At 37.1% G+C, this 26757-nt stretch overlaps 1 protein-coding gene across 4 annotated transcripts in view; it reads right to left on the bottom strand.

Annotated features, from left to right (window-relative positions):
* LOC126418779 (uncharacterized) overlaps positions 1-26757 on the bottom strand; it is a 70239-nt gene that overhangs the window by 5605 nt on the left and 37877 nt on the right. For all 4 annotated transcript variants that reach the window (XM_050085709.1, XM_050085708.1, XM_050085707.1 and 1 more), the window contains exons 3-4: positions 9290-9446; positions 7857-7955 (exon numbers count right to left, since the gene is read on the bottom strand). In XM_050085709.1, coding sequence (XP_049941666.1) covers positions 7857-7955; positions 9290-9446 — 256 coding nt within the window. The remainder of the gene's footprint in view (positions 1-7856; positions 7956-9289; positions 9447-26757) is intronic.

The following is a 26757-nucleotide window of genomic DNA, read 5'->3' as shown; positions in this document are numbered from 1 at the left end:
CTTTGCACTTTGCTCTTTTTCTTCGAGAGGAAAGAAAGAGTACGATTTTCCAATGAGAGTCTACTTCACATTACTGTGACTGTTCCAAAATAGGCATAAAACTTGTTCTAAACAAATACCTACTTTGTTTCTTACATGTTTATTTGACAGATACATTTGTTTAAAATTATTTGTAACATGTCATCCAGCAATTAGAGTACGAATCGTGTTACTGACTGAACTGGCTATACAATTTACCAATATTAATGAAAATTAAACGGATGGTTAACTTTGAGACAAATTATGAAGGTCACTTTCTTTTATTCTTAGTTAAAACAATGGTGTAATCTTTATTGTAAAAAAATTTTCTGCAACAGCCATAATTTTTTATTTCTTTACTAACAAATAAAACTGTGGCTGGCTGTGGCTTCGATGGTCAAAATGAAACCATACAAGTACAGGGTGTACATAAAGTCCAGGAACACTTTCAATTATTTATTGCACAAGAACCAAACATTGTACAGGTATTATACATATGTCATTTTGAAGAGAAACCCTGAGGTCGTGTCCTACGTGAGTGACAGAATCGAGCGACAGCGAGCGACTTCTGGATATGGGACACTCCAGCGACAAGCAGCAACTTCGGGCAAAAACCTTGGGTGTCCTGCATGTGAGCAACCATGTCATGCTACAAGATGGCTACTTAGAGTCAACCAGCTGTTTCTATAAAACAGCGTCCTTAACCTGTAGAATACTGTAGTTGGAGAGTAAGGGTACAGAATTAGGTTTACTTAAGAAAATTAAGCGAAAAGGAATGCTGTGCATGAAATTTACAAAGGGGGGAATCACCACAGAGAATTTCATAAGTATCATCAACGGTGAAGATCACTAGACAAGTTCTCTGAATACACGTGAATGAGCAGAGGAGCATTCGACTATTTCATCAATAAATTAAATACGAAGGTTTTTTTACATGATCAAGAACTTTTAACAGCCAATAAATGTGGAGGAATGACTATTACATGACTAACTATGCCAAATACAAACAAACACACAGATTGATACTAATGAACAATAGGTAGCTGTGGTGTAGGGGTAGCGTGCAAAGTTCATAATTGTGAATGAGGAAAAGGTCTTCGGTTCAATTCCCGGCCATTCTCATATTATTACTAACTCAATTACGATTCTGTATACTAAGTTTTATGTACACTGTTTACACTGTATCACTAAGTATATTTTTAAGGTCTTGCCAAAGAACTTGATCTTCACACGTATCCCAGTATATCACACACATTTAATTCCTAATAAATTACAATGAACAATGAAATTTTAAAGATATTTGATGTTGTGAACGTAATTCATCAGCAGTCAGTGTTAACGCAAAGTGTTTCAAATACTCTAAATAGTCTATAAAAGTAAAGCTTACAAAATTTTTGAAAAGAAAGTCAAACGTTTTGTGTAATGATTTGTCTAAAAGTATGAAATAAAAAATATTAGGGAAACGTTTGGTGCACCTCATTTTCTGTTCATGATTTTGAGTATCATTCAAAGGCACGTAGAACGTTTCTCTGATCTACTTACTTCTTTTACACAAATCATTTCATAAAATATTTGACTGATTTCTTCCATTTTTGAATTTCAAGTATTATTCAGAAAGTGTGATCTTACTACCTTCTCGTTTGCCTACCTAACATACTTGATTCGAAGGAAGCCTTTTTGACATTTAAATACCGCGCCAATGTATCTTTTTATGTGCGAAATAGCTAGGTCTTGAACAGATGACATTTTTGACACTTCATTTACAGCAGCTTTTTGTGAAATATTTCAATTTTTCCTCAGCTTATTAATTAAGTTTTCATTAATTACCCTGATTACTTTCAAGTAGTTAAATATTTTCATGCCAAACTAGATCTCATGCTGGTCACTTTGATAACCCATTTACCTGTTTCTCTCCCTTTGTTTGGCTATGAAAATTTGGACAAAACCTCATGGTGTAAGTTATAGGGAGTCTTGTTTTCACTCTGCTCACGCGTTTGCAAAAACGTATCGAGTGTTACTCATATGATAAAATAGTCCTTTCATCGTGCTGTCATTTCCAAAATTCTTCGTTTCAATATCTTGAACCTTTTATGAGATACAACGATTTTTACGACCACTTGATTGCCGAAGTGCTGGAAAGGTTCGGACACACCGCGAGCAACCTGTCCACGGATATAACAACCAATATCTCCAGAATGAAAAGAGATATCATTCTGGTTTCAACTTTAAATACAATTTAAATATATTGGTTACATTTCAAGTGCAATAATGTTTGTCCATAAATGAGCTATATGGGAAGTCTACACAATATGATTTCACCTCTGCAAATTCTGAAAAATTTTGTGCAGCCATGTACTCAATTTCATGCAGCACAGTAACTTGATGAACAACAAAAATAAATTCTGACCTTTATCATTTAAGGATATCAAGCTATAGGTTGCGTAAGAAGCAAATTTTTTCGCCGAATAGTTTTCTTAAAATAGGATGTTAAGTAATTTATAGCTGCCATCGCGTCCACTCCACTGCTTTGCCAAGACGACACGTGGCTGTCGCGCTGTGTCGCGCGTGCTGCAGCAACAAGATTCAAACACGTTTGAGCTCAAATGTCTCCAGTTGCAGCTGGAGACAGGCATTGGCACAGAGGTCGCTCACGTATGACACTTCCATAACTTCACCTACGGTTGCATTTTGTCGCCTGAAGCTGTTGCACGCTATCGCTCGCTTCTGTCGCTCACGTAGGACACGGCCTGAAAGTTTTTTTTCATGTGTACTGCCACAGTGTAGTTTGGTAATTTGCCGATAGTCAGGGCCAATCACCAACATGGCAAGTTCAGGTGTGGAGCAAGCTTTCTGTGTGATGGAGTTCGACAAAAACAAGTGTGCTACAGCTGTTCAACAGATGTTTAGAACCAAGTACAGTAAGAAGCCACCAACAAGGAATGTCATTTACCACTGGCACAACAAATTCATTACAATGCGTTGCTTGAAGAGAAGCGGACATCCCAGTGTGAGTGAAGTGAACGTGGAGCGCGCAAGAGAGAAATTCATGAGGCCAAAGAAATTGGTGTATCGTGCATCCCGTACACTCAAAATGGCTCCAATGACAGTGTGGAAAGTCCTGTGACAGAATCTGTATATGAAACCACTCAAATTGAAGCTGGTGCAGAAGCTCAATGACGACAACAAAGACAAGCATTTTGAGTTTTGTTCGCAATTTCAACAATTGAATGTGGCTGGGGATGGCATTGTTGATCACTTAATTTTTAGCGGCGAAGCCACTTTTCACACTAATGGGAAAGTGAACAGGCATAATTGTCGAATCTGGGGTACAAAGCATCCACACAAATGCGTTGAATTTGAGCGTGATTCCCCAAAGGTAAATGTTTTTTATGCCTTGTCACATCGAAAACTGTACGGGCCTACCTCAAATGCAATCAGACTCTCCGTTCATCTTTCAGCAGGATGGGGCTCCGCCCCATTTTCATCATGAAGTTCTTGGGTACCTGAACACGGAGCTGCCGCATCGATGGATTGGCCATGCTACAGAAGGGGACAGCTATTTCATGAAATGGCCTGCCCGATCACCAGATCTCACTCCGTGTGACTTTCTTCTGTGGGGACAGATTAAAGATCTGGAGTATGTACCGCCTCTACGATGTGATGTAGCAGAGCTCCGGGAGAGAATACAGGAAGCGACTGCCACAGTCGACGATGTCATGCTGGGACAGGTATGCCAAGAATTCGATTACCATACTGACGTCTACCTGATCACTCATGGTTTGCATATCAAATGTTTGTAAAAAAAAAACTTTCAGGGTTTCTCTTCAAAATGCAATATGTATAACATCTGTACAATGTTTAGTTGTTGTGCAATAAATAACTGAAAGTGTTCCTGGACCTTATGTACACCTTGCATAATTATGAACGTTTTGAGACAGGAAAAACATAAATAACATAAAACAATTTCGTAAGCAATGGAATATTTCCCCTGTTCCTTGCCTGTCAATGAAGTTTTGCCTTATTCAAAAACCACTTAAAAGATTATGACACATGAAACAAAGGAATATGGAGTCATTGGGTGCCGTGTCCAACAACAGTAATGCCTCATTTTTAATAAATTTCTTATAGTTAGTATCACTGCCAATATAACAGGGTTTAGGTTTTATTTATTTGCATTACCCATTCAGATCTTGATTCAGCAACTGCTTATCTGGCGACGACCATTTCTACTGTCAAAGACACAATCTGTGTGTTCCCTAATTCCCCTTGATATTTAATGTTTGCTCCCATCTACAAACACATTTGAATGAAAGCATTAGAATAAACTTCGAAATGATATCCTACAACTGTGCCCATATGGATGGCTTATTGTTAAAGCAGGGCACCAAGATTCCTGAGATCTTCACCCTGTCCCTTTATAAATGCCCAAAAAATTATTTCATTCCCACATGATGCTCAGAATTTGACTTAACGTTAGAGCATTTATATTTACCTCTTGTCTAGCTTCTACATGCTCGCAAAGTGTGTCTACGTGAAAAGTACATGTACCATCATGCAACACAATGATTGAGAAGTGATTGTGATTCAGAGCTCACTCAAGGTATTTACTAGATATGTAACAATGGTAAAAATAATTATGCACAGCAAAAAAGTTGTGGTGAGGGTAGTTAATATAAATAGGAAAATAAAAGGAAGATAATGCACAACAGCATTGAAAACACACAAACATGGAATTATATGGTTAACTGATGTGGATTGTTCAAACTGCACTCCTCTACTAAACAAATGTTTCAACATACTGCCTTCTCCTTCCAGACAAATAACGAATTCCAAGCAGAAGCAATGTGCTGTCTTCAATTATTAGGTAAATGGTGAAGGAAGGTGGTGGTCTCAAGTTGTGCGACAATTTGGCGTGAGAGAATGTGCGGAGATGATATTAATTCCATGTGGCTCAACAGCATGGTGCAAGTCTCTTAATTACAGGCAACTTCAGTGACCAGCACATTCCTAACCTACCCCAGTAATCTTACATTTTAACGCGGAATATGAACCAAGTAGCATTCCTCACAATCTTCACATTGTTGTAAGTACACTAAGTTATAGTCAGACTGAGTCTGTGGTACAACTGGGATTCAATCCTGCGACAGAGGTTACATTATTGACTTTAAACAGATAAAGAAAGAGCCTTTTAAAAGGGAAAGATAGATAACTGACAAATAGAGCAGTGGAGGTTATCATCTATGAACAATGAAACTGAATGTTAACATGTGCTTGGGTTGATCCACGCAACAAAGACTGAGCTTGCTGTACAACTGAGCTGCAATAATGTTATACAAATGGTGACAATCTCAAAGTAACAGAAAATACGAGCGGAATGCATACACCAACCACAGATACCAAATTTGAGTGAGAGAAGAGTGGAATTTTAGTCTGATCTGTTAAACACACTCAAAGGCAAAACCAAAGAAACAGAGTCCCCCCCCCCCCCCCCCCCAAGACAAAATAAGGGAACATTCAGATGCTCTGAAGCGAAGCACCAATTGCTGGACTTTTGTACCTCTTCTCTGTGGCGTAAGGCATACCAGTGACCAGCATAGAAAATTATGACTTTTGTTACAATTATTATTTTGTTTTGTTTTGACTAGGATACCATTTTCTATGATTTATTCCATAAAAGATCTTTCACTCTGCAGTGGAATATGCACTGTTATAAAATTTTGAGGCAGATTAAAACTGTGTGCCAGACTGAGACTTGAACCTGGGACCTCACCCTTTGTGGGCAATGCCCTTACTGACTGAGTTAGCCAGGTATGAATAACAAACAATCCTCAGAGCTTCACTTCTCATGAGCGTGGGCCATGAATTGTGCCCGGATTGTTCATTATGTAGGAGATTTGACGAGAAACAGATGGTTCTGGATTTCAGTCCTGGCCTGGCATCCAGTTTTAATCTGCCAGTATGTTCTTCCCCGACTTTCTTTTACATGATCCGGCCATAAACAAAAGGCAGTGTACTCAGACACCTCAGAAGCTTAGAGAAGCCATTATGAAGAGAAGACCACACAAGATTCTTAAAGTAATCCAAATTCACTCTTTACAACACAAATGTGCACACTTCTTTGGTAACAAACTGTATGAGTAATAAAAAGGGCTGGTCTGTGGTCTTCCAGCCATCGTAGAGCCTAGACTTGCAACCTCTGACATCTACCAATGTGTGGAGCCTTTGAGGACAATGATCTGATCATACACACAGCATCGAAATGGTCCCATCACACGGACTATGATTTTGTAACATCGACCAAAATATAGTGATTACTACTTGTAATGGCTGTTTTGTTTACACCATCTGTAGTTCAGACTGCAAATTTTTAAGTACCACAGTAGGCAACACTCTCAAGTTGTTAGTGATGGAAGTAAGAGTTGTGTAGCTCGCTCCAGTATGTTTGTGTATTGAAACAGATGGTAGATTGCAGATGTGTTTGTTTTCAAAAGTGGTTTATTCCTATAATGCCTACATTAACTAGAAGACTGAATATGTTTTGTTGTACTTGTAGTTGTTTCATACTGAAAACACATTAGGCCAATAATAAAATGAATGCTGAAGGATATTCCACAAAGCAAAGAATGAAACTGTCTACCCTAATATGCCGTCTGCCATTAGATCAGTCTCTCATAGAGAGGCATTAACAACACCAACACCTACATTAGAATGGGGAGATTTGTACTCCAAGGATGTAGTAATGGCAGTGATTCAACTGAGGATGTGTCTTGTAACTTCAATCTTGCTTACCAACCTGGAAACTCTAAGAAACCCCACTAAAACCAGCAACATGAACTTTATGACTTACTTAGTTCTCTCTAAGCAACAAGTTGAACTTCTTGATTCAGTTTTTAATATAGATCAGTTCAAATCATAAAAAGTTTTGATTTCTAGTTCCACTTAGCAGTTCTGGTCTATAAAACCATCATCAACACACAGCATGGAGCCAATGTGAAGAACTGGCTAGTGCCTATCATAATGTGCACTCACCTGGAGCCTTCATCTGAAACTGGTAACCAAAACTAAAAAGAATCAAAACGTCTCACATTCAGAATAGACTAAGAAAAAGTTTTAATCATCACCTTGAAAAAATAAATTTATGTCATTAATTATTTGTTTATTTGCAGTCCCCACATTACAGTACCATGGTACTCCACGAGATGAGCCAAAACAAAACAGTGTGGCTCATACAACTAAGGCAGTGAGGTGTGGGAATTTTAATTTGAACCAAGATTGCAGGCATGCACCTGGAAACAAACAAAATACTAATTATGTAACTTTATTTTTTTCAAGGTGATAATCAGAACGTTTTGACTACTGCTCACTGATGGACTTATTTTCCTTTGGACAGCAATTACCATCACAATTCCTTCTGCAGTACCCTTAATTCAAATTAGAAAGTACAATTTAGTAAAAGGATTATTTGATGATGATGGTTTTAGGGTACTTTCTAGAACAAACAGAGCTGGAATGATGCATATACATATAGAAAACGAACACTGAAATGATTATTTCTTCCAGCTCATGTGTGCCTTGTGATTCAAAACAGTTTCTCTTTCCTGTGGTTCATTTTCCTTTTCTCTTGATAAAAGTAATGCTTAAAAGTTATGATAGCTACACCTACAAAATCTGTTTCTTAACTTAGGTGTATATTGGTCCTGATCCATTAGTTGTTATTTGAAGAACTGGTCTGTAGATTCCTTACTTCTGCTTCTAATAGGGATGATATTCCTCAATAAAAACACACTCACTGTCATTTGGAAACTACTATGAAGCAAGGAAGATAGTGTTCTCTTTACCTCCACATTCCATGACATTTGCCAAGTCCAATTCCTCCACTTCCCTTCGGGTTTCAATCTTCTTTCTGAGTTTCTTGCACTTCTCTATAGTTGGTCGCCCTGAAAATATTAATTGGACTATGACAATATCTGGAGTGTAAAAGTATCTGCTGAGTCTTGAATGAAGATCTCTATTATTAGTTTACAAATATGTGCTGTTCCAATGATGAATGGTAGTGTTAGTTGTGTTATAATAATGCTTGTCACTGAAGTGAATGGAAAAGCTGGCCACATTGCTCACATAGATGTGCTTTATGGCTACTCGAGTGTGTTATTTAACTGCAAATCACTAAAAATATATTGAAAAGTACAAAAAATTGTTCATATATAGAATGTATAAGAATGTTCACCAGAAACAAACAATCCTATTCCAGGCAAATACTGGGTGGTCCCCACCGAAAGACCACAGCCAAAACTTTTGGATTTCCTTATTCATTACTGAGACAGTTTAACTGAAGAATTTTCATTCTGTATTACCATTATTATTTTACATTGTTAGTTTCAGCCTGGAGTATCATTTATGTACTGATAACAGTCCCACAAGTAACTCACTGGTGGTGTTTGACCTGATTATTGAGATCACAGCTGGAAATCTGTTTTTCTTTAATACTTATTTTGGAAACTGCCATTCCCATAGACTATCACATCATGTAATCTATTATTAACGTTGGGACCGGTATTGTGAGTAACCAGCAGCAGATGAATGTTCCCAAAATTGGATGAAAAAGGAACTCCACAACTGGCCTCACTTCAACTTATGTTTAAGTATTGTTGTTCTGACTACAACAATTGTGAACACACATACTAATAAACACAAAAAAATTAGCCTCTGGCTGCAAGGCTGGTTTCCAATTTATTTACTGCATTATTTATTTCGGGACTACCAGCCCGTGCATCTGACGGGGCTCGTGTCGCGAAATCGATAATGGAATAAAGAAATTAAAAACCGTACTTTCAGCCAGATGCTAATTCATTTATAATTTCAAAAACCAAAATGGTGTTGGTTTAAGTCACTGCACATTAACTAACCCATAGCCAAACTTAAGGACTCACAGTCTTCACATGTGGAATTGTGACTTCTTAAACGCAGGCTGCAGTCTAAAACAGCAGCCCTGAAAATGCTGGCCCAATGAAAATCATTAAAACTATGCACTACTGCACTTAAAGCTGTAGTAAATTCACTGTTTGTGAGTTTCACGATGTGACATCCATGTGGAATGATCTGTGAACATCAGTGCAACCAGGTTGCATGTGCTATATCTACATAAAAATGCTCTTGTTAATGGAAATCAGAGACACAATCTTGACTCCCACACAGCACAGAGATATACATATAAACAGACAAACCAAGTCACATACTGTTCACAGACTGTACACAACTAAAAACTCCTTACCTTTGAGACCATTCTCCTCAAGGAGTGATAGCAACTTCTGTGCTCTCGCTTTGTTACTGCGGCAATCCTTCCACAGATCTGAATAGTTGTGAACACGAATACCTGCTATCTTCAGGTATTTCTTAAGAGATATAATTCGTTTGTCCTCATCTGGTAGCTGTCACAATTCAATTAATAAATAACACACATGAAAATAATGAAAAAAATATAGACAGAAAAATGCATCTATAATTAAATTATAAATAGTGGACAAACAAATATTGCATAATTGAAATACCATTATTTTGAATGAAATTTTATGCATATGTTCTTCATACAATAAAATTACACAGTCCATGCCCAAGTCGATAAAAATTCATCTTTTACGACACTTTTAATGGAGGGCTACAAAATACTGTGTGAGATCTACGGCAGCTTCGGTCAAATTTGAGACAGCTTAGAACTGAAACTGTCTTGATGCTTCACAAAGGGAAAATAACCAACTGCAACAATTTTTTAACCTTCTTGTTACAGCAATTGTTTTTGGAAACACAACTTAGTTTTAATAGCTTTTTGTAGTTTAGTGGAGAAGTTACTGCTATGAATGATAATTAACTGCATAAGTTATTTGTGAGTATTTTATAACTTCTTATGATACAAACATACTGTCAATTCTTTTAATCAAATCGGAGCGTTGTTTGATTTCATTAGGAAGAGGCAATTTTTTGCACTAGAAAAGATTTGTTTACTTTGGAGAATCTCTGGATGAGGTTAAAAATGAGCTTAAAAATACTACTGTTCAATTTTCACATACTATCATGTTAACAAATGGATTTTGTATTAGAAATGTAAAAATATTTGTATAGTAGTTTTATGTTAATCTGAGTATGAAATACAGATTTTACAAAAGTTTTATTGGTTTTACACAGTCCACTTAGAGCATTTTCATTCTGGTTAATTACACTGCCTTGAAAAATGCTAAAATCTGGCTTTCTCAACATCAGAAAGCATTTGTTCCTCCTTGCCAAACATTGTTGATATAATGACTTACTGTTTAAGATCCCCCCCTCCGCCTGCATTCGAAGAAACTCACACTTTTTGTCTCAGTTTTTTACTTCAACTCACTCAATAGGTTATCATTGTCAACACAGCACTGGCATTGCAAATAATTATAATTTTGCTGTATCGATGTATCTGGCTTAACCTCTTCCCCCTCCCAAAATGTTCCTTTCAGTTTTCTTGTTTTTCTGTTTTGTCATTTACTGTAAAGTTATTCAGTTCTTGTCTAATAATTTCATCAGGAATCCTGCCCAATTTTGTGCGACCTTTAACTGCTAGTAAACATTTTATTTCGGGTGTCTGAGCACGGCTAGAATCTCTTCTTCATAATACAAGGTTTCACTGTCAAGCATCAGAACAGGCCCAGCCATCATCTTATGGAATTTCTTTTTTGTCTCTCTTTATGTACTTTTTAATGTTCTGCTTACTGTCCTTTTTTTTCAATTGCTAAAAAAGGTTTGACGGCATACGTAATTGTCCAAAAACCCAACTATGGAAAGTCTTAAGTAAGGGGAATTGTCTGGATCCATCTGATGCATTCTGGCTAATGTGCACTGCATATTAACTGTTGGTGGTAGTCACCAACAATTAAAATACAGTGGACATTATTTAGCTTGTGCCTGGAAATAAATATACGTGAATCCATCTAGTACTTGAAGAAATACGTCTGCTCAATTGTTTAGCCAATTATTTCCACACTAAATTTTCACTGTAAAATAATTTCTTGTTTATGATTAGAGATAAAAAAAAACAGCAAATTACAAAATTACAGCACGTAAAAATAACAAAACTGTGTCAATGTTAAATATAAAAATACTTCACAAATGTTGATAGTGGCATGTTCAACATAATTTTTGAAACTTTATACAGTCTTCAAAACAGATAAAATCTTTTCTGGTACATAAAATGAAAACAAAGAAACTAAATATTTACGACATCAAACTATGCACAAATCTGACAAAATTTTTGGATCACAAATTTACATGTTCATTACTTCTAGAATGCTAATGCTCACAAATAACTGTAACAGATCGCAGAACTGAAAACTAGTTATTTATCTACAGAACTACCAAAGTGTACTCACTATACTTTGCTCAAAAATTACTGCAGTCACAATATGGTTCAAAAAATGTCATGATTGATTTTTCTGCAAATTTTGACCTAATGTAGCATGAAAACTGTCAATGACTCAGTCTTGAAATTTTAACACTGTGTGCCAATGTCTCAGAAGTCAAAAAACATTTTTCAGCCTGTTCGTCTTCTTGAACACTTAAACACAAAACACAGATTTTAGATGCAGAACTATTACTTGGAAACTTCCTTCCTGTCACATGCCCAATATCACACTCCAACAACAAAACAACTGAACTCTACATCTCTTACTCTGAAAATTTCAAAATATAATTCGTTTTGGAAAAAATAAAAATAAAAAAACCACACACACACACACACACACACACACACACACACACACATACACTCAAAGAACAATTGTTTACAGAACTACAGGTTATGAACATAAATATATACATTATCCCCACATCAGTTTGTAAGTCAATTACTTGAACTTTTTGGAGAATTTCACAACTCGACCAAATCTGATAACTTTCTTTTATGAGGCTGTTGATGTGTGAGTAACTCATGCACTGGCTAAGTGCTCTGTGTGTTATCCTGTAGACCACATGTGTTTGAGTTCACAAGGATGTAGACAGGTCTCAATCTGTTATGTGAAATGCTTGTTGCCACATCCTAAATTTTTAGAGTGAAATATTTTTTTTTCTCCAAGACTTCATAGGGCCCTTCACAGGGAAGCATTAGTTTGGTTTTCACTTTGTCATTCCTCTCAAATATACAAGCTGCATTATGCAGATCTCTGCTAGCAATCGGCACTTCCTTTACCTTATGGGAACATTATGAAGGGCGTAATTTATCCATATGCTGGTGTAACTGAGAAGTGAATGCTGGTAGATCTATTTGTAGTTTATTTTCCAACCTTACATTGAAATCACCAGACAGTGTTAGAGTTATGCCATACAGCAGCTCCACAGTTGTTGAGCTATTTTCTTCTCTTGCACAGCAACATAGTCCTCAGAGAACTGTCGGAATTATGTCACTCCATTTAGTTATACAATGCGCTCTTATGACTGGCTTCAATGTTTGTCGGAATCTCTCTATTTTTCCATTTAATTATGGATGGTATGCTCTAGTTTGAGTTAATTTAGAACTAAAAATCTTACTAACGCATGGAACAGTTCTAATTGGAAGTGTGCTGCTTGGTCAGTCACTATTTAGTTAGATGCTCCAAATCTAGCGATCCAGGAGTTATTAAATGCTCAATGCCATGATTTCTGCTTGAATACCATGAATTGGAATGTCTTCTGTCCAGTTACTGAACCATTCAATGCATGCTAAACAGTATATGAATTATATGAGAAAAGTACCAACACGACTGTATCTTGAGAATGTCTTTATCCTATCACACGACTTAGTTCCGGTGGCACATTACCACCGTCCTCAGCCTGCTGCCAAAAGAGTATTTGGTTTCCTTGACACATATACTGTGGGATCCTTGTTACTAACACACGTGGACTAGCTTTCATCAGGAGTCTATACTTGACACCTTGTTGTCTCCAGTGTAATGGATCACAGTAAATGTATCAAATAAATCAAATCCTCATTTGACAGTGGGCATGAGAATGGCGGTAATGTGCCACTGAAACTAGTCATGTGATAGGATAAAGATATTCTAAAGATACAGCTGTGGTGGTACTTTTTCCCACATATATCATCCATTCAATAAGATGGACATCCATGAATTTATTATGAAAAGAAAAGTTGCTACTCGCCGTATAGCAGAGATGCTGAGTCGCGGATAGGCACAACAAAAAAAAAAGTCTGTCATAAATAAAGCTTTCGGTCATTATGGCCTTCGTCAACAATAGAAAAACACACACACACACACACACACACACACACACACACTGCAGTGTGGTTTCAGTTGCCTGAGACAGCAGTCGTGTGTGTGAATTGGGTTTGCGTATGTGCCTGTCATCTACTGTTCACAAAGGCCTTAATGACCGAAAGCTTTATTTGTGACAGTCTTTTTGTTGTGCCTATCTGCGACTCAGCACCTCCGCTATATGGTGCATAGCAACTTTGCTTTTCATAATATTGTTACATTCCAGCCTGGATTTTCTACTGTTTGACATCCATAAATTTAGTATATGAACTCATCTGAGGGAGGCAGGGAGCCAATTAGATCAATGTGTATCACCTCAAATCGTCCATCTGTGCTTGGAAACTGGCCAACAGCAGATTTAGTATGTCTAGTAACTTTTTCATTTGGCATGCTATGCACGATTTTGCCCAGTTTTGGATATCTCATTTTATGTTTGACCAAATACATCTGTATGTGAGTGATTCCACAGATCTAAACTGATGCAGAATATAAGGACGAATGTTACTTGTTGTTACATCACACCATAATAATCTTCCACCAGGATTTTCATGCTGTTTAAAGTTCAATGATGATGAGAACTAGAGCAAAGTTTCTCAAGTTCTCCATCACTCGCTTGTGCACCTGCTATCTTCTCGTAATCAACTGGTACTGCTTCTTCCAGTCTGGATATGTTGTCAGCCACACTGCTTTCTTTTCCAGAAATGTGTCTGATATCGGTCATAAAATGTGATATGAATTGTAGGTGGACACAACTGCGTAGGGGTTACTTTATCGTTTCGTTGTTCAAAAGCATGTATCAAAGGAGCACGGTCAGTGTACACTGCAAATGAATGTATTTCAAGGCGGCACTTAAAATACCTAAATGCTGAGAAGTTCCCTATCATAAGTTGAATATTTCTTCTGTGATGGTGAGAACGTTTCGGAGTAAACACCAACTAGTTTCCATATTCATTCTTCTTTCTGTTGCAGCACTGCTCCAGATGCAAAATCTCAAGCATCTACAAATAATGCAAGATCATTGTTTACATTTGGTAATGTTAAAAGGACTGCATTTGCAAGGTCCATTTTGCACTTCTCAAACTGTTTTATTGCGTTTTCTGTCCACTGTGTGCTTGTTTTGTCACTTTTCTTGGTGTTCTTCAAGTAATCACTTAGAATAGCTTGATGTTCTGCAACACATTCCAAATGCATTCAGTAAAAATTCAGTATGCCACAGTAGTTGGAAATTAGTTATCACTTGTACTCGTTTTGGGTCTGGTTTCGTACCTTTTGGAGTAAACACATGATCTAAAACATTAATTTCTTAAACTCCAACATTAATCCTCAAACCAAATTTGTTCAACTGTTCAAACAGGATAATTAAATTAAATTAGATTACATTCACTTTTCGTTCCAAAGACTCAAAAAATGAATTGGTTCACAAGGGTGTGGAATATGTCAGAAAGTATAACATAAAAACATAAAACATTTGAATACAATACTTATTACCCAGACCATTTGTCAGGAGATTGTCAAAATAGGTGAATAAAATGTGGAAATTTGCTGATATTTACAGAATTAATATTCTGCCAGAATGAAACATTGTTATGCAGTAATAATAAATTTATCACACACAAAATACCTAATCTAGACTGTCGTGACTAAGTGCTGTCAAAACTGAAACTTAACAGATATTTTTACTTAAGCTGGCTTAACAGTCTTTGTTAAGATATTCATCTATAGAGTGGAAGGAGTTGCCTATCAAAAAATCTTTCATCCTCTGTTTAAGCCATGCTTTATCTGAAACCAAGTTTCTAATGGTTAATGGCAATTTATTGAAAATGTGTGTTTCTGAATATTTGATCGCCTTTTGGACCAGGGTAAGTGATTTTAGATCTTTATATAGATTATTCTTATACCTGGTACTGAGTCTATGTATTGAGCTATTGGTTGGAAATAGAGATATGTTACTTGCAACAAATTTCATTAGGGAATAAATACACTGAGAAGCACTGGTTAAAATACAAAGTACCTTGAACAGGTTTCTACATGATGTTCTTGAATTTACACCACAAATGATTCTTATCATTTGCTTTTGCATGCTAAAAACATTTGCTTGGTTTGATGAGTTACCCAAGAATATGATCCCGTATGACATAATAAAATGAATGCAAGCAAAGTATGCAAACTCTTTATATCTCCTGTATCAGACATCATTCTCATTGCAAATACAGACTTGTTTATGCACTTCAGCAGTTCTGTCGTATGCCCTTCCCAACTGAATTTATAATCGAGTTGTAATTTCAGAAATTTAACACTGTCAACATCTTCAATATGTGTCTTCATATGTTATACACACTTTGGAAGGAAATCTCTTACAGGTTCTGTACTGCACATAGTGGGTCTTTTCAAAGCTTAATGGCAGTGAATTGGCTTTAAAATATTTATTAATGTCAACAAAAATCTGATGAGCAGCTATTCCTAAATCTGTACTTGACTTGATACTTATTGCAATGTTTGTATCATCTGCAAACAAGACAAACTTAGCATCTGGCGATGTAACAAACGAGAGGTCATTAATGTACACAAGAACAGGCAATGGACTCAAGATGGATCCTTGAGGAACACCACATGTAGTTAATTCCTAATCAAATGAAGACTGACTGCTCACTGCCCAAGTATTTTGCAATGACACCCTTTGTTTCCGGTTAGTTAGATAAGACTCAAACCACTTTGCAGCACTGCCAGTGACATCATAATATTCTAATTTAGTTAAGAGCTTGCTGTGGTTCACACAGTCAAAGGCTTTTGACAGGTCACAGAAAATGACAGTAGCTTCTAATTTATTATGTAATGAATTAAGTACATTCTCAGTGTAAGTGTAAGTAGCTTTCTCTATATCAGAACTCTTAAGAAATCTAAACTGTGACTTGGACAATATATTATTTGCAGTTAGATGCTTAAGGAGCTGCTTGATCGCAACCTTTTCAAATATTTTCGAGAAAGCCAGCAAAAGTGAAATTAGTCAATAATTTGATGGTATCTCTTTATCCCCCTTCTTGTAAAGAGGCCAAACTTCAGCATATTTTAGCCAGTCTGGAAATGTCTCGCTGATAAGAGATTGATTACACAAATAACTTACGACAGAACTCAACTCACATGAGCACTCTTTGATTAACTACGTTAATATGCCATCATACCCACAAGAATACTTTGATTTTAAGGATTTTATGATGGATGCTACTTCTTTGGGAGACATGTTATTTCCATTTTACTGAAGTTATTTTTAAAGACTGGTCTCAGATACTCCATTGCACCGTTCGCCGAACCTGATAACCCCAAGGTGTCAGCAACAGAAATAAAGTGCTTGTTTAAGAGGTTTGCAACACTACATGCACTTGTTACCAAAGTCTCATTTATTTTTAGAGCTATCTGTTCCTCTTCTTTTCTGGCCCCACCTGTTTTTGTCTCCACTATATCCCATACAGTTTTCATTTTGTTGCCTGATGTCATCCTCTTTTTCTCATAATAAAGCTTCTTCGATTTCTGGATTACTTGCTTCAATATTCTGCAGTATTCTCTGTAATGCATTAAAATGCTAACATCAGGGCTGCTCCTAGATAGTAAATACACTATCCTTTTTGTCCCACATGATATTTTTATTCCTTGTGTAATCCATGGTTTATTTTTTGACTTCTGTGTAATCTGAGTTACCTTTGGGAGAAAACAATTTTCAAAATAATAGAGGTAACTTTATTAATGAAAACTTTGAGTCAGAAGTATTGTAAACATCTATCCAGTTCATGTCTTTGAACCATTTCCTGAATTTCTCAATTTTTGACTTATTTATTATGCTCCTGTACTTGGATTTAATAGATTTTTTTATCCTGATAAGTTTCAACTTTTAACACAAGATGCTGCATGTCATGATCAGATGGCCCATTTACTATTGGTTTTGTGCTATGACTTTTTTCCCCTAGATTTGTCTACAAAAACATTATCAATAGCAGTTTCAGAGCATTTACATATCCTAGTTGCAAAGTTCATACAAGGAACTAAATTGAATTATAGTGTTACTGACTGCAATAATTGTTCACTGACAGGGCTTTCGAATAAATCCACATTAAAATCACCAGCAACCACTATTTTCTTGTTTTTTACAAAGAAGTTAAAATTTCTTGAAGTGATCTCTATATACCTACTATTATAAAGGACTTATGAAATACCACTTTTGTTGCACATGCTTCTAAGTGCTGCTCCGAACAAAATTTATTAATATCAATATTCTTGAAATCAAAACAGTTTCAGACAAATGTGGCATCTCCTCCTTTCTTGACATTTTCTCTACAGAAGTAAGAAGTTAGCTTGAATCCTGTAACATTTAACGTTTGTATACCAACATTATACCAACTGGTTTGCTCAACTCTAATTCTAGAACACAAATAAGCAACTCATTAAGCTTACCCCTTAGTCCTCGGATATTCGGATGCAATAAGGATAACAGATTTTGTGCACTGGCTGAATTACAACTGGATGAACCTAATTTTCCTGTCCATTTTTGAGTATCTCTAGTTTCAATCAGAGGCTGTCTGCATGAATTGTGTAAATTAAAATTTGCTTTCTGGCTGCCTGTTTTATCAATGCGTGTGTCATTTCTGTCTCTGAACATCTTTTGTTTCTGCCTCCCTACCGTAAAAAACTGCTGTTCTGTCACTTGCAACCACTGGTACTTTACCACTTGTGACAGTCCCCCCCCCCCTCCCCCCCACCTCTAAGTTATTTGCTATTAGCCCTTTCCTGCTGAGGTGAAGGCCATGCCTAGTTTAGTCCCACCTGCTGAGTCGACAGGAACCACACTGATATGAGACCCCATACCAGACCCAAGCAGCCATTCCACCTCCGTATTAACTCTCCTGACAGAACAGTTTAAATGAGACTGGTCATGGTGCCTCAGAACAGACACAAGCCCAACACCATTATGTCTCACTGCTGAAACTATCTTTAGCAGGTCACTCTCAACTGAATAATTAGGATTCCTATCTATGCGGTTGCCCACCTCATCCACAATTACCAGTCTCTTCCTTTGTAAGTCTTTACAAAGTGAACCTATATCCTCTATCACCTGACCCAGACTTGCACTATGTTTAAAAAAACTTGTGACCTGGTAACCTGATTCTAGTTCATCCTGCAACAGTTGGCCAACATCTCTACCATGTGAACTACCGAACAACAAAACTTTCTTCTTCTTCACAACTTTTTCTGACTCCTTACTTTTCTAACACTTTTTTGAAAGTTTGTTGTGTCCTGTCTACTCCTACATCTACTTGTAGCTCGTCAGTTTCCAACAATGACAACAGATCAAACCTGTTTTCCACATTCACAACCACATGGTCTGAGGGCATCCTATTCCTATTTCTTCTATAACCTTTTGCCACTTCCCACCTCTTTTTTCCCTCTTCCCCCCTTAACCTGTTCGGATCTTGTTTTGCTTTATCTAGTTCCGCCTGAAGGGCAGAAGTCTTCTCCTCCTGTTCCACTATATTCCTGTCTCCACAGCAAATCCTATACAACCAATGAGCCTTGTTTATTTCCCCAATTCCCAGACCACTACAGTAACCCACATGAAAGAAACTGCGACAACCCTCACACCACACCCCAGAACTAACAATCCTATGGCAAGTCATACACTTCCCACTCATGGCAAACAAATTTTAGCTTTAGGCTAAGTTAAAACAAGAATAACTTCCTAGACTACTTGATTAGTACATTACATTTCTTAGACAGTTTAGGCCTAACGTTTGGATACTAATTCAAAACTTCCAGAGAAACAAAAATGATTTAACCTGTATTGTTTACATGATGAAACAAAAAGTAAACAAAGAACTGAGCCTGCACTATACAATATTTTCACTTATTTCGAAATTTTTCACTTTGCTTACTTACTAGAGAATCAAACGGAGAGCATACAAGAAAACACTAATAACACAAACTTTACTTTATTGAAATAATCACGTAACTTACAGCATATAAAACGTAAACAAATCCTAGTCCAAAATTCGCACCTACAAAATGTTTTCTTTTTCTGGAAAATACGCAAAAAAAAGTGAAACCTTCAATTGATAGCTTACAAGAGGTATTAATTTAGTTTTTTATGATGTAATATTGCCTCAATTAATTGTTATTACTCGAACATTTATATTTACAAGAGCTGTGAATGTACAGCCTCAATTAATTGTTATTACTCGAACATTTATATTTACAAGAGCTGTGAATGTACAGCACTCATCAACCAAAAAGTTGAGTATGTTGTTTTGGAGAGCTAGAAGCTATCTGAACATCATCTAAATACGCAAATCAGAAATCTAAATCTCTCAAAACATAATTCATAAATCTCTGAAGGGCACTGGGCACATTCCTGACGTCAATGGCATGAAACTGAATTCATAAAGTCCAAAAGGTGTGCACAGCACTCTCTTTCCTTATCACTTTCAGGTAGTGGGATTTGGTAACATGCTTTGAAGAGATTAACTTTCAAAAATTTTTCTTGTCCAAAAGGACACAATTTATGTGAGGAACTGGATAGCAGTCCGGAACAGACCTGTCATCAAGACGTCGTTAGTCTTCACAAACATGCCAGTGACCATCTGGCTTTTCTACCATGTGTAGCGGACTAACCCACTGGGATTTAGAAGCACAAATTATATCATGATTCATTAGGAACTGGAATTATTGTTTAACCAACTTTAGTTTATGTGGCTCTAACCTGCAGGCTTTTGAGTACACTGGTGGGTCACTGCTGGTTGCAATATAATGTTTAACATCATGCTTAATTTCTCTCGGAGTAAGAGTGGGTTTTGTCAGGTCAAGAAATTTTTTAAGTAGTTCAGAGTAATTACAGTTAGCTTGGAGTGAACTGATGGAATCAGGCAAATCAACTGCACATTGCAGGGCAGCCACATGTAACTGAATATTGCTGTCAACTAATAATTTTCTTTTCAGTTCTATAAATGAGCTCAACTGATGAAGAAAGTCTGCACCAATTATATTTTTTGTGGTGTTACGCTACAATGAAAGGTCACTCAAAACTATGTTTTAAACATAAATTAATATTAATAATTTTGATCCATAAGTTTTAACCTCAGATCCATTTGTAGCATAAAGTTTGTAGCCTACTTCTTTAACCTTATCCTTGGGACACACTGGTTGGTTAGTTGGTTTAAAGGAGGGGGGGGGGGGGGGGGGACGACGACCAAATTGCGAGGTCATCGGCCCCTTGTTCCCAGTAAAATAATTACACAAGGGAAAGAAGAAAAAAAAGGAGACATACAGCAAAATAACAGGAGAAGGGAAGAACCGGAAGAATGACAGAAGGATAACCAACACTCAACATAATGCTGAGATATTTCTCTTTAACTGTTTGTCACTGTACTTTCTACTATATTTAAGAAATGATTATATTAAATATATTTGCTACCTGTGACTTATCTTTTATAGCCCTTCCATTCAGTTTAATAGTGATGTTACCCTGTCCTGTGGTTGGTTGTCTCATATTCACTACATTCCATATGGCAGATTTAAGAACCCAAAACATGATTTCTTCTCAGTCAGAATAATGTCCCGGGACTACATTGGTTGAATCTTGAAGTACAACTTTCTGCATTCTTTTGGTTAGATATGACAATACCCAACAGTCAAATGACTTAGATGGGGCACAAAAAGTACCAAACAGCACTATTTTGTTACTTAATGCACGTAAAATTTAAGGAGTGAACATTTACATGGCATTCTCAGTAAAGTAACCCTCCTTAAACCCAAACTCTTGGTTTGCTGAAGATATTATTGTCGCTCAGGTGAGGTACTATTCTAGAATATATCTCCATCTCAGTAGTTATTGACATATCTCTTGTCACCTTCTTAAAGAGGGTTTTAACAATGACATAGTTCAGTTTAAAAAATAACAGCTCATTTGGATGTGATGGTGTTTCCAACAGAGTGCTGAAGGTAAGATTTGTTCGCATGTAATAAGCCCTGTCATATCTGAAATATGTAATACATCACAATTCAGGGCATTTTGTTGAAATTACTGATTTCTGACATTATGTGCATGTTCCTTGAGTTTTTAATAAGTTTTCTTAGTAATTTTGTAGCGTTTTTGTAGTGTGCAACTACTGCAGGATCTATGCTTGTTTTTGCCAACGGATACATTTCCCTTCTCCTTTCACAAGATAATTCAAACCCTCTTGTGATCCATGGTTTTTTACATGTCTGTTTAATCTCCTTTTTGATTAACTTACGTGGAAAGCTGTTTTTCAAATAATGATATGAATTTGTCAATTTGTCATGGAACAGATTAAATTTTATGTTAGCATTTGGTTCACTATAAATTTAAGCCCAGGTTATCTCTAGTAAACCATTCTTAAAAACATCTGTCCTGGAGTCATTAATTATTCTGATTTCCACTGAAGAGTACACGTAATGTAATGCACTATTTTATTTACCCTAACTAACTGTGCACCATCGTCAGGGAGAGAATTTATAATTAGGTAAAAAGCAAAGAAAATATGATCATTTAGGATCCTACTGTCTTTATCCACCCGTGCTGGCAAGTTAATTACCGAGATCAAATTGTAAGATGCAAATAAGGTTTCCAGACCATTCTTTCTACCAGTGTACTCCAGAAAATCTACACTGAAGAAATAAGGTTTCCAGATCATTCTTCCTATAAGAATCCTCCAGAAAATCTACACTGAAGACACCACAGACTATTAATTGCTTGCTGCTGTCTAAAAGATAGTATAGTAAAAGATAAAAATTCCCCATAAACCGTTCAAAGTTTCTCAGTAGGGATCTATAAACCGTTAAGTGAACTATTTTTCATTGTCAAATCACATGCACACAGCTCATGTATTGATCACTACAAAATCTACTTGTCTCAATGTTTTAGAACTTGTGTTCTGTCTTCATAGATGTAACAATTTCTTTTTCCCATATAATTTCTGCAAGAGTAAGATGCTGGGGTGCAATCTTTTATAAGTAACTTTTCTAGCTCTGTGGTTATGTGGTGCTCAGATAGGCACTGGATGTCTATCTTTCCCAAACTCTAAGTTTTCCAAACAGACAAGAAGCACTTCTACCTTATTAATCAGTCCTCTAATATTTTGATAAAATAAGCTAACATTACTTATCTGAGCTTTCTTAAGAATGTTGGGGGCTTTGACTATCTATCATCATGGCTTGAAATGAGAGACTTTCTACTCGAGATTCTTCCCACCCCACTGGAAGTGGTCTTCCGTTGCCTATCCAACCTTCACAACATTCTAGTCCATCTGTAAGCCACTTCCAATCCCAACACCTTGCCACAAGGATCATATCCTGTGGAAGATCCATGTGCAAGACCAGTTCAATAGACCAACATAGAACTACCAATTTCTGTCCTGTCATAGGTGTACCCTACACCATCAGGGGCTGTGTCACATGTGAAAGCAGAAATGTCATTTACCAGCTCTGCTGCAATCATTACATAACTAGAGATGAGATAAAAGAAATTATTCAGGTAGTGAAGGGAGACAAAAATTTAATAGTCATGGGTGACTGGAATTCGAGAGTAGGAAAAGGGAGAGAAGGAAACATAGTAGGTGAATATGGATTGGGGGTAAGAAATGAAAGAGGAAGCCGTCTGGTAGAATTTTGCACAGAGCATAACTTAACCATAGCTAACACTTGGTTCAAGAAACATAAAAGAAGGTTGTACACATGGAAGAATCCTGGAGATACTAGAAGGTATCAGATAGATTATATAATGGTAAGACAGAGATTTGGGAACCAGGTTTTAAATTGTAAGACATTTCCAGGGGCAGATGTGGACTCTGACCACAATCTATTGGTTGTAAACTGTAGATTAAAACTGAAGAAACTGCAAAAAGGTGGGAATTTAAGGAGATGGGACTTCGATAAACTGACTAAACCAGAGGTTGTACAGAATTTCAGGAAGAGCATAAGGGAACAATTGACAGGAATGGGGGAAAGAAATACAGTAAAAGAAGAATGGGTAGCTTTGAAGGATGAAGTAGTGAAGGCAGCATAGGATCAAGACGAGGGCTAGCAGAAATGCGTGGGTAACAGAAGAAATACTGAACTTAATTGATGAAAGGAGAAAATATAAAAATGCAGTAAATGAAGCAGGCAAAAAGGAATACAAACGTCTCAAAAATGAGATCGACAGGAAGTGCAAAATGGCTAAGCAGGGATGGCTAGAGGACAAATGTAAGGATGTAGAGGCTTATCTCACTAGGGGTATGATAGATACCGCCTACAGGAAAATCAAAGAGACCTTTGGAGAAAAGAGAGCCACTTGTATGAATATCAAGAGCTCAGATGGAAACCCAGTTCTAAGCAAAGAAGGGAAAGCAGAAAGGTGGAAGGAGTATACAGAGGGTCTATACAAGGGCAATGTACTTGAGGACAATATTATGGAAATGGAAGAGGATGTAGATGAAGATGAAATGGGAGATACGATACTGCGTGAAGATTTGACAAAGCACTGAAAGACCTGAGTCGAAACAAGGCCCCGGGAGTAGACAACATTCCATTAGAACTACTGACAGCCTTGGGAGAGCCAGTCCTGACAAAACTCCACCATCTGGTGAGCAAGATGTGTGAGACAGACGAAATACCCTCAGACTTCAAGAAGAATATAATAATTCCAATCCCAAAGAAAGCAGGTGTTGACAGATGTGAAAATTACTGCACTATCAGTTTAATAAGTCACAGCTGCAAAATACTAACATGAATTCTTTACAGACGAATGGAAAAACTGGTAGAAGTCGACCTCGGGGAAGATCAGTTCGGATTCTGTAGAAATGTTGGAACATGTGAGGCAATACTGACCTTACGACTTATCTTATAAGAAAGATTAAGGAAAGGAAAACCTACGTTTCTAGCATTTGTAGACTTAGAGAAAGCTTTTGACAATGTTGACTGGAATACTCTCTTTCAAATTCTAAAGGTGGCAGGGGTAAAATACAGGGAGCGAAAGGCTATTTACAATTTGTACAGAAACCAGATGGCAGTTATAAGATTCAAGGGGCATGAAAGGGAAGCAGTGGTTGGGAAGGGAGTGAGACAGGGTTGTAGCCTCTCTCCAATGTTATTCAATCTGTATATTGAGCAAGCAGTAAAGGAAACTAAACAAAAATTCGGAGTAGGTATTAAAATCCATGGAGAAGAAATAAAAACTTTGAGGTTCGTCGATGACATTGTAATTCTGTCAGAGACAGCAAAGGACTTGGAAGAACAGTTGAACAGAATGGACAGTGTCTTGAAAGGAGGATATAAGGTGAACATCAACAAAAGCAAAACGAGGATAATGGAATGTAGTCGAATTAAGTCGAGTGATGCTGAGGGAATTAGATTAGGAAATGAGACACTTAAAGTATTAAATGAGTTTTGCTATTTGGGGAGTAAAATAGCTGATGATGGTCAAAGTAGAGAGAATATAAAATGAAGACTGGCAATGGCAAGGAAAGCATTTCTGCAGAAGAGAAATTTGTTACCATTGAGTGTGTCAGGAAGTCGTTTCTGAAAGTATTTGTATGGAGTGTAGCTATGTATGGAAGTGAAACATGGACGATAAATAGTTTGGGCAAGAAGAGAAGAGAAGAGAATAGAAGCTTTCGAAATGTGGTGCTACAGAAGAATGCTGACGATTAGAGAGGTAGATCACATAACTAATGAGGAGGTATTGAATAGAACTGGGGAGAAGAGGAGTTTGTGGCACAACTTGAAAAGAAGAAGGGACCGGCTGGTAGGACATATTCTGAGGCATCAAGGGATCACCAATTTAGTATTGGAGGGCAGTGTGGAGGGTAAAAATCATAGAGGGAGACCAAGAGATGAATACACTAAGCAGATTCAGAAGGCTGTAGGTTGCAATAAGTACTGGGAGATGAAGAAGCTTGCACAGGATAGAGTAGCATGGAGAGCTGCATCAAACCAGTATGAAGACCACAACAACAACCAACCAGCTGTCCATCAGGATGAATGGCCACTGCCAAGCCATGGCCAAAAGCAAAGTAGACCACCCTATGGTACAACATGCAGCTGAACATAGCTCACCTGAATGGCTGCTTCACTACTTGTGCCATCTGGATTCTCCCCCTCCACCACCAGCTTTTCTCCACTGTGTAGATGTGAGTTATCCCAACAACACATTCTGCACTCCCGTAACTATCCCTGCCTCAAACGTACCCTACAACCTCCATGCAACAGTTTCCACCCCCTATGTTCTATCACCTCCTCGCCATTCTTGTCTCCCAAACTCTTTGTTTGCCGCCCTCTTCAAACACACTCATCCGTCATGAAGGCTGGGGCCAAAAGGTTTATGAAACTGTCTTTTAATTGTGCCCATTTGCAACTTAACGCATCTTGTGTACAGTAAATAGCAATCTATCTTTTCCAATATTGTTTTGTATGTACAGATCACCAAGTGGTAAGATCAGCATCTTTCTGAAAAAAAAAAAAATGGCAACTTACTAAGAATGAATGTGAAGAAAAACTTTGTTATATGTGGAGACTACAATACTTACATGAGAAAAAGAATCAAAACCAAGACAAAATTGTGAAGAATTGTCAATACAATACAATGTGGAGGCAACAGTATCTGCTCTCACAAGAGAGATTTCTCGAAGTCAGACATTTATTGACAGCAGCATTACTAATATTAGTAGGTGTAACTATGAGTCACATGTAGCCCAAACGGAAATGTCTGATCATCATGGACAGCTGATTTGCTTCCACAGAAGCAAGAACATAATATCAGAACCAAAACAACCACAGAAATCAGGAACATCAGTGAACAGAATGTTAACACCTTTAGAACAATATTAAGCAGGGAAGCCTGGAATGAAACCCTACAGGTGCAGAATACAAATGAAAAGTATGATTCATTTATTACAATAAGTAAACACCTTTTATTGTAGCATTTCCCAAAGTAAATTGACAAGAAAAGCTACATGGACAAATTGGATTACCAGTGAAGTAACAGAACTGCAAAGGAAGCTGCAGGATCTGAGACAGAGAGATGAAGCTGAAAATTATGAAATGCTACGAAAGAATTATAGAAAAATAATAAGAGAGGTAAAAGCAAAAGGAATTAATGGCACCATAATGAACTCAAAACAACAAGATAAGGCAGCTTGAAATGCAATTAGTGGTGAAAGAAAGGAAAAAACTGGTTCAAACAAAGAAACAGATATCAGGTCAATGAAAACAGACAACACAGTGGTTACAGATGGTACAGAAATATCTAACATATTCACAAAAACTATATAAATGTAATAGAGAACTTAAAAATTGGAAAGAAATAGTCCACAAAAGAAGGTTCCTAAAAATATATCTGAAAGCAAAGATTCTGTAACTTACCAAACGAAAGCGTTGGTACATTGATAGAGACAGTAACACACACACACACACACACACACACACACACACACAG

This window comes from Schistocerca serialis, chromosome 9, assembly GCF_023864345.2.
Source record: "Schistocerca serialis cubense isolate TAMUIC-IGC-003099 chromosome 9, iqSchSeri2.2, whole genome shotgun sequence".
In the NCBI taxonomy this organism is placed as follows: domain Eukaryota; kingdom Metazoa; phylum Arthropoda; class Insecta; order Orthoptera; family Acrididae; genus Schistocerca; species Schistocerca serialis.
Note: the sequence above shows the minus strand (reverse complement) of the source record. Positions and strands in the feature narration are given on the sequence as shown.